Source organism: Protomyctophum bolini (assembly GCF_963924005.1).
Source record: "Protomyctophum bolini genome assembly, chromosome: 6".
Taxonomy (NCBI): Eukaryota; Metazoa; Chordata; class Actinopteri; order Myctophiformes; family Myctophidae; genus Protomyctophum; species Protomyctophum bolini.
Genome location: NC_137867.1, coordinates 34,799,857 through 34,820,522, shown reverse-complemented (window position 1 = coordinate 34,820,522; position 20,666 = coordinate 34,799,857). Strand labels below are relative to the sequence as shown.

Sequence of the window (20,666 nt, the reverse complement as noted above, 5' to 3'; positions counted from 1 at the left end):
AGAGGGAAATCCCAGCTATATCTTAAATATGAGTATTATGCCTATTCACAATGCAGAAAATATTTAGCTGATCATGAGGTGGTCGAAAGGCAAGTGCTCTACCGACTGCGCTACCTGGACTGTGCTGCCTGCCCACACCCGGCATGGACTATGCCGGTTGTGGGCAGGCGTGCCGGTTCTAGGCCTTTTGAGGCCCTAGGCAACATATTATACAGAGCCCCCCCCCTCCTGCTTTGCCACGCCGGATAAAAATTGTAAATTTGCCAAGAAAATGCATCAAAATTAAGAAGCTAGGTGGGGGCCTCATGTGGCCAGTAGTAGTGGTCCTACCCCCCCCATGAGACTTACAAATCCCAAATGTTTATAAACAAATCCCAAATGTTTGTAAACAAATCCCAAATGTTTATAAACAAATCCCAAAATGTTTATAAACAAATCACAAATGTTTATAAACAAATCCCAAATGTTTATAAACAAATACCAAAATGTTTATAAACAAATCCCAAAACCCATGAGACTTGGTCCTACCCCCCCGACCATGAGACTTACTGCAGGTCAACTGGTAGTGGTCCTACCCCCCCCATGAGACTTACAAATCCCAAATGTTTATAAACAAATCCCAAATGTTTGTAAACAAATCCCAAATGTTTATAAACAAATCCCAACATGTTTATAAACAAATCACAAATGTTTATAAACAAATCACAAATGTTTATAAACAAATCACAAATGTTTATAAACAAATACCAAAATGTTTATAAACAAATCCCAAATCCCTTGGTCCTACCCCCCGACCATGAGACTTACTTTACAGTGCCGGTTCTAGGCCTTTTGAGGCCCTAGGCAACATATTATACAGAGGCCTGCTTTGCCACACCGGATAAAAATTGTAAATTTGCCATGAAAATGCTTCAATCTTGTGCACTTTGAGATCAAAATTAAGAAGCTAGGTGGGGGCCACATGTGGCCAGTAGCCCATGTAAGGGATACATGAAAAAAAAAAAATCTTCTCCCTGTGACGAGGCCCCCTCAGTGGTTGAGGCCCTAGGCGACCGCCTAGTTCGCCTATGCCTAGAACCGGCCCTATATTTCTTGTGAAACACAAACAGATAAACACAAAGTATTTGTTTTACAGTCCTTTGGGAGGTAGAATTGGCATCTCCTTCACTTACCAGTTGTAGTCTCAGGTGTATCAGGAGGAGGATAACATTGTTTCCCCTTTGTTTTGCAGATGGGTTCCCAGATTGCTGTGAGTGTGAGGCTGGTCAGAGGCACAAGAGAGTTTTAGTTTTGTCTGAGTGCAGCACACATCTCAAAATGTATGTGTGACAAGCGAACATTGAGGCTCTTTGGATGCAAAAATGACCATCAACACTAAATGCATGTTGCTATAAGTAGGCCTATTAGAGGTAACCAATGGTAATTAAGCCGATCGAAGGCACAGAGTGCCATCATTCAGCCCATTACTGTTGAGGCCTAAGGGACTGCAAGAAAATTAACACTATACATGTTGGTATAGTGATATATTAGAGCACAGCTTTGTGCGCAGTTCAGTTGGCCATAGACTGTGTATGCGCAGTATGCGGAAGTGTCGTTTACGCCTGCTTTGTGGCCGTGATACGTCACTGCCTTTACCTCTGCACTTTGTGTGTGCACTGCACAGTAATGTGCGCGGTTTGGTTGGCCAAGTCATAGATGGTGACATATGTAAGTAAGGAAAAGTTGAAGCGGTCTGAACACTTCCTGAATCGACTGGCAGATATACAGTATGTTCATTATGATTCATTCAGTGAAACAAACAGACAACATGCTGTGTACAACTTCCCTTGAAACTTTGAAAGGTTGAGTTAAATTAAAGGCAGAGTGATTCAGTGTAAAGCAAAGCTTACATTGTAAAATCATACCACTTGATATACGTGATCCTGTGATCAGAATGGAATTCTGTGTCCAAACATGTCACATTGTACAATGTACATGTGTAATAATAATAATATTAAACCAAAGCTCCTCTAAGCCCAATGTTCCAATTTCTATCCTATTCAGAGCCAGTGATGTTTCTGACAACTGCTGGTTGAATGAAAATACTTCACCATTTATTAAATTCACATAAATATTGTTCAAAGTTTTTACAAGAACAACTTAAAGACCCAATCCTTAATACAAATGTAAACAAAATGGTAGACCCACCATACGTATAAAGCTAACTTAGTCTCTCTTTTTTTTTACTCTAAGGTTGATTGACAGTGCTCTTTCATGTTTTAAGTCCTGATTTTTTATTTATTTTATAAACAGTTTGTGCCATATTATTTGTAAACATTAGGAATAAAAATATCTGTATCTTGAATTGTGATGTGATGGAAAGTTGCAAACAGCTATTTTCCAATTGAGTACTTTACACTGATCCATGATTTGTTCTTTGGGAATTAAGGATTGTGACTTTAAGAATGGGTAATTTCACCATGGTTCTTCAAAATTACAGATGGATGAATAAAACAAAAACAACAACTCACCGAACAATATAAATATCACTTGATAAACAATGAAAGAATATACAAATCAGAATATCAGATCTATGAATGATTTCACAATAGTTTGGGGTTTCTTTTTGCAATAGAAGATGGAATGCAACTGTAAATCAAGACAACACAAATACTACATGGTTGAAGACAATCATTTAAAAACATCTCCAATTGAATTTTTCTCTTTTCCAACTTTATGTACAGCAATACAAACCTGATATCAAATACAACCAAATTACAACAATATTGTCAATTTACCAAAAGACTTCTTTATTTTACAGCACAGGCTGACTCAGAATATTTTTTTCATTATCTAAAAATGTGCTTATCTAACCATTTCTTGTGAAAGGGGAGCACAATTAACATTCACACCACCAGCATAGGGATAATGAGCAGATATGGGGAATGATTCTGTAAACATTCGCTTTTAATGTTTGACACTGGGCCTCAGTTATCACGTTATCATATGATCAGCTTGTTGATAACTATGTTACTATAATTATATTAAATATTCTGTTATTCATCAGTTTGAGATTACTTCAAAATAAGAACAGAAATAGTTTTCTGAGCTATAATGATCTACTGATGACGGGTAGGGTTAATCATTTTGAAGTCATGGCATTGTTCAAAATGACTTCAATTCGGTCACAACTTGAAATCCATAAAGATAAAGAAATGTTTACCATGTTGCCAATTGAAAGACCATGTCACATGGTCTGTCATTTGGAAACATAATCGTTGACATTGAGAACTCTGAAATGACTAAATCAGGATCACGATTTATTTTACAAAGTGAGAGCTAAGAGCTTTGATGCAAAAATACTTGTTTGATTGTTGGATGTGATCAAATGTTACATTTTGAAATACATCTTTTTAACTAATCACACATTTCATGTATGTGTACATACATGCATGTATAGTTAAACAAGCAGCATACAATCAGATTGATAAAAGAGGCCCATTGTTTGGTCAGTCCATAGCTGCTAGGAAGAGTCACAATGAGACAGAGAATATGTACTCAGTGAATGTGAGCATTGGTCTGGAGGAAAAGAAAAAGAGTTGCTCCCCAATCCTACAAACACTGTTCCTCACTTGTCTGTCTAGTGCTTATAGATATGGTTTCCGTTTCACACACACTCTCTCTCCCTCTCTCTGTCTCCTTCTCTTCTCAGCGACCAGGGGTAAAAATGTAGTCTAAAGCCTGTCTCTCAGCAGCAGCCACATTTGGGTGCCAGAGATCCACCATGAAGACCACTCTAGGGCCGTCCTCTGCAATGCCTGCACAGTGGTAAAAAGATAGAAACAACATTAATCCTAATATTATTTGTTACTGTAGAAGCCCAGCCAGGAGAATGCCACAGAGAGAAGCTGTTTGTTCTGTAATGCACTTTAATGGCGAAGTAAATATGCAAACAAAAAAACCTTTGTCTTGAAAGCTGACACAGCCATTACAGTTACTTTTGTTCATCATCTGCTAGGTGGAGATCTTGCATTCACCATGTCTGTGTACGTGTGTGCACGCATTGCCTGTGTGTTTGTGTCTGTCCGCAGCTAATCTCACAAAGTACTAAACTGATCTGCATCATGTCTTGTGCATGCTGGCAGCAGCCTCAATTCCCGAATATTTGTCAATTATTCATATCAATATAGAAAAAGGCTGATGCACACCTCAAAAGGTTGGTGACAGCCTGTGCGTAGGACAAAAGTGCATATAATATAAGGGTATCTTTGAAAAACAAAGGAAAGGACCCACACACTGTCGGAAACTTTAAAAAAATAATGTTTTGTCTTTTTTAATTAAAACAGTTTTTTGCAAGCTTCCGACTTTCCGACAGTGTGCATTTCTTTGTTTTTCAAAGATACCCCTTTAAACGATGTCATATAAAAAATAGGATTTATTTTATTGATACACACCAATAAACGAATGCTTACATGTTTCAGCTACGAGCCTTCATGAGAGCAACAACTATGTCATATTTGTGAATTAATAATTGGAGAGAAATCACCCCATCAGGCCATAGGATACATGTTGTGTCTCTTAAGGCTGTAGATCAGAACGAGCCAGCCCAAAGCCTGTCCCTCCAGCTTATGTGGTCTGTATACTACTAACTAGCCAATAATAGAGACACTGCTGTCCCTCCGTCTTAAGGGATAGCCAATCGCAGACATGGAAAGAATTCCATTCCAATACCACTTCTAGTATCCTGGTTTGTCATTTCCCTACATAACATTGAATGACAGAATTCTGTTGAGCTTCGTGCAGACGTTGTGCATGCATATTGCAATGTAGTTGGCTATAACAATGTAACGTCATGTTTGTCATAGTGATGACAACATGCCACACTACTTTTCAATGTATTCACTGTCCAGAATTGTCCACTATAAAAGCATGCAAAAAGGCAAGCATGAAAAGGGTGAAGGATGTGCAATCAGGCTGTGAGTCCTCTCTGGGTATTACTAAATTAGTGGATATTGTGTATATGTATATAATGTCCTGCTGATGGATATAATAGTCTGGGATTATAGCAATAAGAAATAAAGATACAGTGTATATGATTGGAGACCACCTCAACTTTAAAAGGTTCTTTACTTTTCCCTGTGTTTGTAAAGCAGGACCATGGACAGCGATCATACAGCTTTGTAAAGTGGCGACTGCCTCCAGGGATCACTTTCATTTTTGGGTTGGCTCTCACTTGTCACCCCCATCCCAAAACATTTTCAATGGACCAGCACGAGTCAGGCAGATCATATATTTCTGATTCAACAAAGCAAGTATAGCTGAAAGGCTACAAGTTGGCATGCCTGCTATGGCCTGTCTAGTCTGGTTGCACCATAATGATGTCATGACAGTCCTGTGCATTTTCATACATTTGCACAAGCCCAAAACAATGTCATCACATAGACAAGACATAAAGATGGAGGGAGGGAGGGAATGCCTCTTGGCATAGATTTGTGCTCTATTATAATTTATAAGCACACCTTACTAGGTTCATTTGATTTGGTTTAATTTAGTTAAACAGAGGCACGCTCAGGTGGAGCAGTGGTAAAGTTCCTTCCCACCACCACGGAGATTGTGGGTTCGAATCCACATCTGGCTTTATCGGGCGCCTATGCAAACACAATTGGCTCATGTTCCGGGGAGGGAAACCGGGCAGGGAGGCAGTGCACGCTTAATGAAAGTGCAGGCTTTAGGTGTTGCAGCACAGGACACCAACCTTGGGGGGGCACCAAACGGCAGGGAGAAAGTGAAAGGAAATTCAACAATCACTGCAACAGTGTCGAAATTGAGAAGCAAAGGCAGCTGAAAGAGCGTTAAAACGGTGAAACATGCCACTGAAGCGACTATCCTTGCTCTAAAGGGGAAGGTTGTGTGCACGCATGCGCATGGGTGCTGGGCGAGTTTGGCATGGGGGGTGTCACAAGGCGTGACGGACTGACAGCCATATATGGTGGCGTGACTGACGGAACGACAGACAGGTTTTGCAGGTTTTCATAGTAATCTGTGACCTATGGTATATATGGCAATGTGTTTTTGGATAATTGAACATTTTAATTAGCCACCATCTTTTCAGTTAGATCTGGATGATCTCTGTGTCGAATATACATTTTCCTTGATGCAGAATTTGAATTAGGAACTTTAGAATTTCTGAGAAGCTTCCTTCTATCTCACAAGCCTCATATTACCTCCTGTTGTATGTCCTTTGGGCTGAAGACAGTTTCAACAGGGCATGTGTAATCTCAGGAAACACAGCCCATACAACCCACACAGTATTTTTCCCATGGCCAACAAAGCTTGACACAGTGTCACAACCCATAGTCAGCAGTGTGTGTGTGTGTGTGTGTGTGTGTGTGTGTGTGTGTGTGTGTGTGAATGTAGCACAATCTCTGTGAAGCGCTTTGGATAAAGGCGCTATATAAATGCGTGCACCATTTACCATAGTCAGTACCATAGTCAGCACCATAGCGTCAGCACCATAGCGTCAGCACCATAGGCAATTTCCGATACTTAGCAGCCCATGAAATTGCAGCAGGACTAGGGCCTGAGAAAGCACGCAAACTACCAGTGTTTCATGCATTGACGGGTTGTGACACTGTGTCAAGCTTGATGGCCATGGGAAAAAGACTGTGTGGGCTGTATGGGCTGTGTTTCCTGAGCTTACACATGCCCTGTTGAAAGTGTCTTCAGCCCCAAATGACATACCACAGGAGGAAATTTCACAGCAGTGGTGTCACCAGTGTGCCCTGGTTGTGCTTTAACATCCACTCTATTACGTTTCCATTCATCAAAGTTCAGTTGTTTTCATTTTGCAGATATAGGGATTTTTGAGTTTATTGGATAAACATTTTAATTCCAATAAAATGGATAATAGCTCTATTTTCTTGCAATTATCATTTTGATTTTGGCCATAGGCTGTCATCTTGAAAGATTCAGTATTCAGTTATGAGGTAGAAGGAAGCTTCTGGCCAATTCCAGCCAAGTTCAACAATTGAATAAAAAAATACTGATTTGACACCTAGATCACATATAACAGACAAATTGAGACAATCATACAAGTGACAGTTTCTATCTTGAAAAATGGTGGCCACCTTGAATATTCAATGACAATTTTCAATTATCCAAAAGAATTTTTTAGCAATGTATGGTAAATGAGTCTGAAGAAATCCATCACTTAAAAGAAAACAGTTGTTGCTGGTGGCCATTTTGAAAAATGGCTGCCATGGCGCATGTTGAAAATTCATGATGGCTCTCCACAACCAATTCTTTTTGGAATGCCTTTGGCTATAAGTGTACCAAATGTTATCACAAACTGAACGATTGTGTTGGTTATATAGCGGAATATTCGCTTCAGCGATTCACTATGGGAGTGCTCCCTCTGAGCGCGAGACACAGAATAATTACATAAACTCACATTCTACTAGTTGAATGGGCCTTTGCGACATGACGTATTACGTCACTTCCCCCGGGTATACCCGGCGAATACGCGCATGCGCACTAATTCCATTTTCTTCTGCTCGTGAGACACACGCTTTCATATCACTGAGAATGCACTTTAAATCATTTAACAATACAGACAATGAAATAATAATAAAAGATAAATAACCGTCTGCAATTACTTTTTAAATTATTCTCACCCTCATGGAAAGCCCTGTGGAGGAAGGAGTCATCAAAGAGGAGACAACTGCCTACAGACCAGCACTGTGGTTCTCCTCCAACCACCAGCTCACAGGCATTGGGCACTTTAAGACCTAGGCGGAGGAAGAAAATGAGGAGAAAAAAGGTCTTCAACGTTTCAATAGAAATAAATAAGCCATTATTTGCAGGCAACTGTTAAAATTGTATTTATTTATGGCATGAAGGCAACATCATGGGTTATTATGAGAGTAATACGTTATAATTATATTTCTGAGGATAGTGATCAGTGTTTTTGAAATGTTGCCTGATAAATTCTTACTTTTTTCCACAACATACTTTTATGATAAAACTCCTCTTGACATATAACATTGTAGTATATGCTAATCAAAATATCCCTGTGGGTGAAAATGCCTTATGCAATATTCAATATCACTATTTTAATGGGATCCTGGCTCAGGTGCATGTATGAAAGCACTGATCAACAAAAAAAGACAGATGAAACCTTCAAGACAGTTCATTTCTTTACCGAGGTGGCAGCGCAGCCTGACGTTGGTTGGCCCATAGTGCTCAGTGATCAAAGCCCCGGGTGTCAGCACAGAGAAGCATGCATTTCCAAACACGTTGTTGGCGATGAACGTGCGCAGCTGGCCCAGCACTCTCCATGTCCGGGGACACCGTCTAGCATTGAGTGCCAGCGGAGTGCCTTGGTTGACTAGATAGTAGGTCCACCACTGCCCGTGAGGAGTGTTGTTGGCTTTCCATCCGGGAGGGAGAGACGAGGCCCCCCGCCCTGGAAGGTGGTGGTAAATGTTCTCAAACTCGGCCAGGAGAGCGGGAAAACTTCGCTCCAGCAACTCTACGTCGTGTTTCTGCGCATCCCGTGAGAAGAAAGGGGCTGAGGGCAGGTCAGGCAGGAAGAACACCTCTGGCCGCTGGATGGTTGGGCGGCTGGTGAGATATCGACTTTGATCACGGACCCCTTTATGCACCCTTCCCATACCCGACCAGGTGTATCGTTTGGCGTAATCCTGCAGGCTGTGGTACAGCCTCTGGTTCAGACCCTCCCCAGTGCTGGTGCAACGGAAGCACTCTGAGGATTGGCAGTAGGCGAACCCATTCTGCTCCTCTGCCGTTGATGCCTGCTTCCCTTTAGCCCTCCCACCTCCCTCTGATGTGATTAACTCACCACCTCCCACACGACTGGACTCTGTGCTGTAGCGCCCATGCAAGGGACTGGATCTGTGCTCACGGCCCACCCTGTAACAATACCACACAAAGAGGAGCAGCAGACACATAGCGGTGCCAAAGGCACTGGACTCACACTCCCTCATAGACTGCATCCCCCCGGCCACCATCTCCCTCACCCTCTCCAGTGACCACTCCATTTTGTCTGTTCTCTAGACCGTCGAGTCGGATGGAGGGAATAAAAAAAAAAAAAAAAAGACAAAAAAGTGCAGATGAAGGATCAGTTAAAAGGCCAGTCTGGATTCTGAGTGAGAGGCCTTAAACACATGCACGATGTTCAGTTGAACCTGATCTCCGGCAGCGCTTATCGGTCCCCCCTGCAGTAAACAGTTTGACGTGACGTGATGTGACACTGTGACAGTCTCCAGTATTAACATTTCAGCACTCAGGGATGAGGGAAGGTTCTCCCCGCTGGTATGGTTTCTGGCTGTGCAGCTCCCTCTCATGTAGGCTACTGTACATTTAGACCAATGAAGACAGACACCACACCTCAGGGTATCTGTGGTCTGAAGGAGAGAGAGAGAGAGAGAGGTTGAGAGATAGAGAGAGAGAGTAAGAAGAGAATGGGGGTGGGGGGGTGATGGGCACAATTGCAATTAACAACATACAATGTGTGTAGGCTGCAGAATTGTCGTGTTAGCTTGTGTTTGTGTTAGCAACAGCATGCCGAATGAGATTGCACAATACATTACATAATTTCTGAATTCTGTGAAACAACTCAACCGAAAATATCCCCTCCCTATAGTTAACTCTAAAAACACCTGCTGGAATGGAACTCTGCACACTGCACTTTCCCTGCACACACATTTTGAAAGATATTCAGCTTTCCTCGTACCCCTGGCCTGCGCTGAGCTGTACAAAACCATGAGTCACCCACGGGCTGCTGCATTTAACATACAGGCTAAATGTACCGTCCGTCTACACACGCGTGCACCCACGCGCGTGCGCATACACGCACGCCGGCCGAATTATGTAAACGTAAACAGTGAGTTGATATCCACCCACATATGATGTGCTTTCACAGCAGCCCGCTCAGCGGAGAGCGGATTGCATAAACGGGTCCTCGGGGGCTCTGGCGCGGCGAACTGTGTAGCTAATCAATCTACCAAATATATGTAAATTAACATATGATTGTATTATAATGACAAAGCATGAGGAGATATGCAATGCGTCAACATTGTGTGCAAAAGAACTCCACACTGCTCTGGTCTCTGATCTCACCAAAAATGGTCAACCCTGCTGCTCGAACATCTGACAAATCCGGGTTGGACAAATCACGGCCTGCTCGGACAGCTAATATTACACAGCCTCTTTCATTTTGACATGAAAAGCCTATAACCGCTTGTAAAAAATAATAATAATACTAACAGTTCTTTTTGGCAAGCGACAACCTCGCCTCGCGCAATGGAGGTCTATATATTATGTGAGACGCCCCTCCTCTACAGAACAGTTCGGTGACGTTGGATATTACCATTACGAGGCACAAACAAACCCATCTGAACACCCATCTTATCTCTTGACTATTATAATTATGCCTCTGTATAGGTGTCCCCTTGCGCCTCATTTGTACTTCGTAGTACGACGGTGTCGCTTTCCAACCATAGAGTTAATGTTTAATGATCCAACAAGCACTGACAGTGATGTACTATGGAAAGTCAAATGGGTCACACAATAGTCTCATTTTCCTCGGCCTATGGATTATTATCAACGGAACGCCGGCAGGCACCAACGAGGAGCCGTTATAATTGTCGTTCGATTGAGTAAAGAAAAAAAGGAAAAGACAGAAAACGAAGCTCTGAAGAACCCAACTGTTTACCATGATGCAATGGGGTGATGCGCTGCAGTCACCAGGCCAACATGTCACATCATCAACATTATCCCACATTATGATTCTATTCAATTCTAAAACAACTGACAACTAGCTATGTCATGATCAAAACGGTGTCTCAATCAAAGTAGCTAAACATCTCGCATTGGAAGGGCCTGTCATTGTTTCGTCTTTGTCTCTAAACTAAATGCTTCATTGTCGTTCTAGTCTACTATAGTTGCGCGCCGATGTCGTGCGCCGAAAATCGACGATCTCCAAGCTGTTTTCGGCGCGCGACACTGCATGGCATGCAATGCAACCGCAAGTAGCCTAAGTAAAACACACAGGCTTTAAAAGATAAATAACATTGTTGTTGCATCCATACCTACTCGGCATTGGTTACTGTATCCAGTGGAGGAGATGCGTACTAGGCGCACATACAGGTGTTTCTCCTGGGCAGCGCTGCGCACCACTGCAGTGCAATAGGTTGACGGACATCAGTCGCGAATAGCACATCCTATGAAATATTTCCAAAACACACAATAGAAGCCTAGGCTATCCTAAATTAGATTGACGCGCATGTCTTATTCTATACAAAAAAATAACGTAAAATGTTTAACCAACGGCTTAAAACATCTTATAAGTATAGAAAAGAAGCTTCCAGTCGGTAGCTTCAAAGAATATTGTTGTAAATATAGCCGCACCAAGCGAAGCAGCCTGCTTCCGTATGGCTGCCAATGGCTCAGGGCTCAACGTTGGTGACTCGCCCATCGACTGTTGTTTGGCTTTACTAAATACTACATTTCCCAACATGCAACGCGACGACGCACATATACCGGTAAGCAGCAGCGGCCACTCGCAGTTTTTTCTGTGTAGTGACTAGTGAGGTCGTGATAATATTATAGTAGTAGTAACTAAGTAACCGAAAATAAAATGATTACAAAAAAAACATTGACAGGCTGGAGAAAATAACAATAAATCTGAATTCTACTGTTTTACGCACAGCTTTTTGAACATAGGCCTACACAGGCAGGCACGTGTGTGTAATACTGTATCTTTACGATACATCGTAGGTATCAGTATTCAAAATATAATCGAATCATGTGGTAGGAGATGGAGGAGAGGAGATATTCGCACGTAACAGCTTCCTGCTAGGGGAAGTGTGCATCTTACGCTATTAATTTGGAAAAACATGTGGCGTGTTCTGATCCAATCAAGACAGCCAAAACCAAACATACCTTGATACCGGTAGGCAAATTAGGCAACAAAAGAGATGAGATAATGCTGTTACTAGACAATGCTTATCTCACTCTGGCCCATGCCAGGATCGAGCAGCACGTGCGTTCTTCGAAGTGACACAAAATACACTCGTGCCAGTGCCATGGTGTGGGCGGGGCACTTATAAATTAGATTAACACATACCCGGATCATAATTACCAGATATTAGGCTACGCGTACCTGACATGGCACATTTCATTCTCACAAGATAAGCCAGTTGGGATATCTGAGGTAGACATGATGACCATTATCAACTGTGCCTGCCGTCGTTTATTCGTTGATGGCTTTTGAAAATCTTCCTCTTGTAAACTTCAGAGAAGCCTGGCAAGGGGTGGAGTTAGCCCGTCTCAATATATTGAGAACGGGGCCACCAGCATTTCAGTTAGTCAGACAGACAGACTTATAGGCGCTGGGTAACCTGGGTTGGCAACTTGTCAGACTGCAGTTACTTAATTAGCCATGGCGAGATCACAGGCAAAAGTATGTGGAATGTTCCTTTTTATTTTACTCGGCATAGCTGCAATAATTGCGTGTATTTCTGTACTTGTAAATGTACCGTGTTCGGAGAACACATTCCAAGGAGCAGCAGTGGCAGCAGACTCTGCAACATGTTCAAATATTGGACGGTAAGTTGGCATGTTTGTAGGCTACCTCTTCTTGGCTATGCTACATTATTTCATGTATTGTTTGCTCATGTTTGGCGGTCGGTTTTTACTTTTTTGTCTTTACTTGTCAATATCCATTTTGACTACATATTTATGCTGTGAAATAATTGTTTTGAACCTGACTTATACTTGAGCTAATGCGCACTGTGCGCAAAGGAATGTCCATATATTTTATATAGTCTAGCTAGCCTATACTTTAACAAGACTTTAACTAGTGTAGATCACAATGATCCGTCGTGTCCGACTCTTCTCGACTCCGATCATACTTTCCGCTCTGTGATGCCATTTCATTACAAATAGTAATACAGCACGCAAATTGCGCAACTAATATTGTATACAAATTGGTTTGTATATGTTTGTCCGCTCAAATAGGCTACGCCTATAATAATGTGACGCAGACACCGAGGCTTAGGCACAGACATGTAAAAAAAAAAAGTTCCTGTTCCCGCCTGCTTAAAAGCATTGTTGTGCATATTCCAGAAAAATATTACTCTACACTTTGTCTTATTGGTCTAGATTTGTTGATAGCTTGAATTGGAAAACTACTTGGAATCTTCCATATAGGCCTACATTTAAATAGATGTTCTTCTAACCAATAAAGTGAGGGGGTTTCATTGTACCGTAGCCTATACACAATTCATTTGATAATTATTCTAGCTGAATTTTAGATGCATAATACAAGATTTAGTCATTCTAAAGTCACAGCACTTAATAACTCGAAAAGAGAAAATACCATTATTACATTAAAAGTAGGGTAATCAATAAACAAAAAAAACTGGTCAAACATTGGCCATTTGTCAAACAATATAAGAAAGGCTACAACTGCATATATGTGAGCTTGTAGATCTGATCATATTTTCACAATATTTATGTGTGGAACCGAGTTAAACAAAATGTAGGCCTAGTGTGTGTGTGTGTGTGTGTGTGTGTGTGTGTGTGTGTGTGTGTGTGTGTGTGTGTGTGTGTGTGTGTGTGTGTGTGTGTCGGGGGGTATGATTTTTTTGGGGGGGTATTAATGGTTGAGAACCATTGTGTTAGGACCATTATGACCCCACCTGGCTCTGACAAATATTTGTATTTTGACCTGTTTGTGTTATGGCTCGACTGTTATCAATGACTGTATTATTTATTTTCTTTATGTATTAAGTTAATTTCCCCTGTGGTCTTATTTAGGGATATCCTCCAAAAAGGTGGATCAGCAGTAGATGGCGCCATTGCTGCATTGCTGTGCACTTCGATTATCAACCCACAGAGTATGGGTCTTGGAGGCGGATCCATATTCACCGTGATGGATCGCTATGGTAATGCATAGATTAGAATATCATTCAATTCATATTGTGCCAGTACTAGAATAATATATTTTAACCTTTTTAGCCATAAAACAGTTACTAGACATCATGTGCCTTTACATGTTTACCATAAAGGTGACGTGAGGATCATCAACTCAAGAGAGACCGTCCCTAAGAGATTCAAAGCCAACCTGTTGAATGGGTGTTCAGACTCCTTAGTAGGTACTGGTCTCTTACCAATATAATATTACACACACAGGGTAAACCTAGACAACTGGGTACTTGGTGCGTCTTGGAAAGTCTGGTGACGCGAGGTTGGTGCGTCTTCTCTTGAATCTAGGGTGCACGCACCGTCCCGTTCCGTCCCTGCGCAAAAAATTACTGCCACCACGGCGTGGTACTGCGTTCTACGAGCATGACACCACTGCACACACACATCCAACCTTTCTTGGTCTTCTTTGTTGGATTGATTTGTTTCTGTCCTTTAGCTGCCCTTGTTCATGTCTAGTTGTATACACTGAGTCTGGGGCCCCCCAGTAGGGCCATGTACTGTAAATGTTCTGAGCTAAGACCACACACAGTGGAATGCTACGCCTCAGATGGCTATCAATCTTGTGACGTATACTTTTACACCTTGTCTGTCTGTCTGTCTGTCTGTCTGTCTGCATTCCTTGCCCCAAACATCCACCCATGATCTGTCTGCAACTAATTTATTCATTTACTCACTCACTCAGCCACCCATTCATTCATTCATTCGATTCACCCATTAATTCATTTGAGCATTCATTCAATGAATCATTCATTCATTCATTCATTCATTCATTCATGCATTCATGCTCAGGTAGCCAATGGATTGGGGTCCCAGGGGAGCTCCGAGGATATGAGCGGGCACATGTGCTTTTTGGAAGACTACCGTGGGCTAGCCTCTTTCAGCCTACCATTAAATTAGCTAGAGATGGTTTCCCTATACCTGAATTCCAAGGACGTTTTATCAAATTTCTTGATGACAAGACTCTGCCTCTACGGTAAGCATTACAATGACAGAGTATTTATTGTAGTGATCGTTAACACCGGGGACCACATACTGCTGATGTTAATTTCTAGCTTCATAATTAGTAATTAGTATTTCTGTAACTTCCATTTTTACTGTACATGGGGATAGTAGTGCAAGTCTGTAAGATGTCAATACGTGTTTGAACCAAATGCCAAAAGGAAAAATCTTCTGATCACATATTATTGTATTCTAGGAAGTTGTTTTCAGATGAGAATGGAAAGATGCTAAAGGCTGGTGACACTGTGAAATTTCCAAAGCTGGCTGATACACTGGAAGTCATTGCTAACCAAGGGGCAAATGCATTTTTCACTGGAAAAATAGCAGAGGATTTAGTCCGTGACATACAGGAAGCAGGTAATTCCTGATGGCTTTCAAATTGTTCACTACTCCAAACCATATAGTATCTTGACCAACCTGACGGATGATCTACAATTGAATAAATCAATAATTCAGCCTATAAAGCAAAACGGTAATCAATCTGAGCCTCTGTGACTGTGACGCACAGCCCGGGTGCATTGGCCGCACTGATTATCTGGAGCTGAGATGCATTGACCTGCATAACCTTTTGTCTCGTACTTCTTGCCCTCCCAGGAGGCAGCCTCAGCATGGGGGACCTGGCATCATATAATGTTACAGTGACTGATCCATTGACCATCCCCCTGGGAGACTACCAGATGTATGTCCCCCCACCGCCTGCAGGTGGCGTCATCCTAAGTGTCATCCTCAACATCATGAAAGGTTAAAATACAATGCCTATCCACTGGTTGTTTTCAGTTTTGTATACAATCAGTATCTGTGTATAAAACATACAATAACTGATACATTATGATTTAAATTGATTAAAGTCTGACCCACATTTACCAGCTGCAACAATAAGGTGATAAACACATGAATTGTGTTGTGTTCAATAATTATTTGCAGGATACAGTCCCAATTCAATGTCAATGGAGGGTGAGCAAAGGACTTTGACCTACCATCGCTATGTTGAAGCTTTAAAATATGCAAACGGCCTAAGGAAGTACATCCGTGATCCACAATTCAGCACTGGCGCAGTAAGTTCCACAACACAGACACAAACATTATGTAAGTTTAGTGTTATCTGAGGATATTTTATTCCCCAGTCAAACAGGATAACACACTAGAATTAGGAGATTAAGTAAAGTGTCACTAATGTTGTTTTAACCGCCCCCTTCTCATTTCAGCTTTTCTCAAAGGCGAAGAGTTTCACAGAGCAGAGCTTTGCTGATCGAATCAGGTCACTGATCAGCAGTGACGAGAGCCATGATCCCCAGTATTATAACATCACACCACATGGAGACAGCATGGGGACCACGCATGTGTCTGTGCTGGCTGAGGATGGATCTGCTGTCTCTGCCACAAGCAGCATCAATTACATGTGAATATTGGCCCATTAAATAATATATACGAATACGACGTGTCTGTGTGTGACTGTGTGTGTGTGTGTGTGTGTGTGTGTGTGTGTGTGTGTGTGTGTGTCATTGCGGAATACTTTGGTGGCTGGTGGATTGTAGGAAGATTCCAAGTGTGCTGGGCTTATATTGTCTACTTTGATACGCTGTTATGTCTGCTATGCAATAGAATCAAGTGTGTCAAATGTATTTTCACTCACAGATTTGGCTCAATGGTATTCTCTCCGCGCACCGGCGTCATCCTCAACAATCAGCTGTCAGATTTCTGTGGAAAAGCAGATCACATTGTTGCCGGTAATCTGATGAACATGTCATATTTTGCCATCATTCTGAATGATTGTGACATTGTATGTGTCTGTGATTCATGCTGTAACTGCTTATTTCTATCTAATCTGTCAAGTATTTACATCAACAGCCTAGGAGGAGTACAGTAGTTGTAAGGGGTGAAAGAAGCATACAGGTCTTGGTTTACAATTTACAATGCTATCTAAGTTACATAAATTGAGCCTTTGCGTACACCTGTAAGGTCGCTGGGGCAATGTTAAGTGCTACGGCAAGTGCTACGGGCTAAGATGGAGTCTCCAACACTGCATTGGGTTTATGAACATTAAGCCTTGGGATGCACTGTACAACTAGCCTATTGACTGATGAGCAGCTGTAATTAATAGATGGAGATGATCAAATGCCTTGCTCAAGAACACCTTGATGGCAGCTGTGTCATTCACGTCCCTATCTGGTTGAGTGATTCAAAACAAGAACCTTAAAATCAACAATTAATTTCTTAAGCCTTTTAGTGCGATTCCTTCTGTCCTCATACAAAGAATCTTTGCATAGCTCTCTGCTTTTCACATTCAGTGATTGTGTTGATACTGTTACTGGTCAGTCGTGGATATTCTGTGATCTTACTTTAGGAGAGCGGCCTCCCTCCTCCATGTCTCCTGCGCTGTTGCAATCTGAATCTACTACGTTGGTGATAGGGGCTTCAGGTGGCAGCATGATCACGACTGGCATGGCCTCGGTAGGTGTCCATGACAATCTCACTGAATTATTTTAACAAAACATAATTCAAATATAAATACAACTCACCATTGCAATGCAATAGCCAACACAATCCTCACAATTCTCTTCTCTATATGTGTTACACATCTGTTAACGTTCATCATTTCAACTTTGTAATATGTTCCTGGTAACATTTCTTCACTTCAGGTTAATCTCTCTGCCTCTCTTCCTCTAGACGCTAATGAATCACATCTGGTTCGGAAAGACTCTTGAGGAGTCTATTGCTGTCCCTATTGTTTTCGTAGACTCTGGAAATAAACTGCAGTTTGAGCCCAATTTTGACAAGGTACAACACTGCACTGTGGTACACACACACACACACACACACACACACACACACACACACACACACACATTCATTCAATAAGGCCCTGACACTGAAAGCATCACTGACACATTACATGAGTCCACCTGTTCACATCGTCTATTTCATTTTAAAACATACGCTGCAATACAAGTTTTACATAAAGAGGTTACGTTTCTGTGTTGCTCCAACTCATTTTGGATGGTCTGTGCCAAAGTTAGACTCTCCAAAACAGAACCGTCTTCTGAAAGATGCATCAAACGCATCTGCTTGCCGCCTTCACTATGGCTACAACGGTGTTTTGGTACTGTGTCAGGGCCTATATGTTAACACATTGCATCTATACAGTTCAAACAATGTGAGTTTAAAATAAAACAATTAACATGTAACTGCCATCTTTCTCTGTCCCAAAGTCTGTGATAAAGGCACTGAACGCCTTAGGACACACACAGACAAATGCAACGTACTTCTACAATGTAGTTAATGCTGTGGAGAAAGAAGGTGGTTGCATCCATGCTGTGTCAGATGCCAGGAAACTAGGACAAGCAGCTGGTTACTGAGAGGAAGAGCCTCTGACAGTAGACGTGTAAGAGAGACTGATATGTACAGGTACAGTAACTGGAAGGTCACAGGTACAATACCTTCAAGATGTGTCAAAGCTTAGTCTGTCAGATGTGTTTCCAATGGAGAATCCGGATTTGTAAGTTGCTTTTGAAAAAGGTGTCAGATAAAAGTCCTAAAAGGGTCCATATATGGAGCTGGCCTGACATAACAACTCTCCATATTTGGGCATGCCTGGCACAGAACTCCATATATATAGGAATAAAGGGACGGATACAGAAATCTATGGCCATAAAAGGGACACAGACAGATGGGTGACACGGGTACAACGGGTATTGCATAGCCGGGTGGGGCATGGATCTCCAACTTCCATCGTTATCGATTCGGTGCTCTACAGCCGGGCACCAGTCTAGTTTTTTATAAATGGCTGAATGTTATTTTTGTGTGCTTTATTGGACTTTGGACAAGATGAGTCCTGTACCAGGAGGGAACAAAGTGCATATTATGTACAGTATGCACTTCAATGCATCAGATATTTTTGTAATATATATATATATATGACATTATAAATTGTTATTTTTAGTATTCTACAATTAAATATACAATCTTTCAACTTGCATAATTGTAAATGACTGCTATTTTTAAAACTGCATGGAATGAAAACACTCACAGACATGTGATGAATCTGCATGCAATATTATGCGAACATATTCCTTAGAGTCATAAATCACCTTGTAATGTGTCATATCTTTTATTTATTTATTTATAATTCACTCAAACTTGTAGTCCTTACATTTCTAACTCCAAAAACACTTTTGGAGAGCAATGTCACCAGATCATCTTTTTACAGATAGCTATAGTCAGTCTATTAAAACCACAGCCATTCATTTCTAACCGGTTATGTCTGAATGGATGATACATACCAATTTTTGGTATGTACAATATGTTCTGCATAATTTAGAAACACTGGAAACACTACCCAATAGATCAATAATTGTATGTATATTTCCATGGAAACAACCACTCTTCAGAGCAGAGGACATGGTAAAGGTTTGTTTTCCTTGTATAATTGGAAGATTAAATGTGGTGTCTCATATTGTGTCTGTTATGTTTGTACATGTAATTTCATATATATACACTACTGGATTTTCCAAGACTATTGTCTCCCCTAGTCCCCTGGGAAATATGTGTGATATACCTTAGTACATTCCAAAAATGTATTCACTAGCTTCTCTATAGTAAACTATGTGTAGAGTGGTTTGGAATGTACTATACAGTATGTGATTTTTCAAAGTAACTGTTTTTAGTCCCACTGGCACAGCAAAAAAATCCTAAACCATCTCTTCAAGCCACAGTTATTTTCTTTAAAATCACCACTGTAAATCTGCACCTGCAGAACTTTTTTTTTAATGCCAGCCAAGTAAAACAAAAATAGAAATGTAAAACCTAAGGCAGAGGTTTAGACAGTCTGGGTGAGCAGGCGAGGAAAGGTCCAGGGAACCATCAGACAGCCAGAAACAAGCCTGGAATCAGGTTCGAAATGCACAGCACATTACTAGGATGATCTGACTAGGAAACACAAGCAGGGCAAAGTTTATATAGAGGCTACTTGATTCCTTAAATAAGTGCAGCCTCTAAACTAGTTTCCACATACCTGTCTCTAGTCACCCAATCACACAGAGTAAGAAGATGCCATGGGAGTCGATGTAACGAAAGGTCAGATAATATGCACATGATTACTTCTATGGCCCTGCAGCCATTCTAATTGGACCTTAGGTGTGGGGTGGGGGAATTAAACTGAGCTATGACCTTATTGGGGCCACGTGTTACAAATGCCACATTACCATCTCTGGCACCAGGGACAAAAAGTTGCCTGGGGAGGAATACCAAGGGTTTAGGCCTCATTTTGATTATTATATGCTCCGTCGTGTGACGGTGTCATTATGTGAAGTGGTGTGAGCTTCTAAATAGTCTATTTTCAGCACAGGACACCGTCATATGACAAAGCATGAATCTGGCTTTTGTTGGCCACATGCAGTTGCTACTCTGTTTTCCACTGTTTCGGATGGGATGTGAGATGATCTACTGATTCTACTCTATATTTTTACAGTAGAATAGTTAGAAAATTACAGTATAACTAAGTCCCTGTCTAATCTACTGAGCAGTATAATCTACAGTAGAATTTATAATACATTTATGTATAAATATAATAAAATTCCTGTCTAATCTAAAAGGCAGCTGCAGGTTCTACTCAGTGACCCAGATGTGTGCATCAAATTGCACTTTGTTGAACTCTCACTTGAGTGTTTTGAGACAAAAAA

The 20,666-nt window shown here is 41.3% G+C and overlaps 2 protein-coding genes across 5 annotated transcripts; one reads left to right on the top strand and one right to left on the bottom strand.

The window, feature by feature from the left end:
- Positions 1 to 1,712: 1,712 nt before the first annotated feature.
- Positions 1,713 to 11,428, bottom strand: asphd2 (aspartate beta-hydroxylase domain containing 2). Of its 3 annotated transcripts, none has more exons than XM_080765362.1 (4): positions 11,091 to 11,428; positions 8,180 to 9,404; positions 7,635 to 7,766; positions 1,713 to 3,797 (listed from the first exon to the last, which is right to left on the bottom strand). In XM_080765362.1, the coding sequence occupies exons 2-4, from the start codon at positions 9,036 to 9,038 to the stop codon at positions 3,688 to 3,690; spliced, it is 1,101 nt and encodes a 366-aa protein (XP_080621488.1). In that variant the 5' UTR covers positions 9,039 to 9,404; positions 11,091 to 11,428; the 3' UTR covers positions 1,713 to 3,687. The 3 variants fall into 3 exon arrangements, with proteins under 3 accessions (XP_080621488.1, XP_080621490.1, XP_080621489.1); XM_080765364.1 differs by having other exon boundaries at positions 7,653 to 7,766; XM_080765363.1 differs by having other exon boundaries at positions 11,095 to 11,428.
- Positions 11,429 to 12,198: 770 nt separating this feature from the next.
- ggt5a (gamma-glutamyltransferase 5a) lies at positions 12,199 to 19,616 on the top strand. Of its 2 annotated transcripts, XM_080767001.1 has the most exons (12): positions 12,199 to 12,609; positions 13,822 to 13,949; positions 14,073 to 14,159; positions 14,779 to 14,962; positions 15,185 to 15,345; positions 15,583 to 15,729; positions 15,913 to 16,043; positions 16,194 to 16,387; positions 16,624 to 16,715; positions 17,333 to 17,439; positions 17,656 to 17,766; positions 18,198 to 19,616. In XM_080767001.1, exons 1-12 carry the CDS (start codon positions 12,443 to 12,445, stop codon positions 18,342 to 18,344), a joined length of 1,656 nt encoding a protein of 551 aa, XP_080623127.1. In that variant the 5' UTR covers positions 12,199 to 12,442; the 3' UTR covers positions 18,345 to 19,616. The 2 variants fall into 2 exon arrangements, with proteins under 2 accessions (XP_080623127.1, XP_080623128.1); XM_080767002.1 differs by lacking the exon at positions 14,073 to 14,159.
- Positions 19,617 to 20,666: the final 1,050 nt, after the last annotated feature.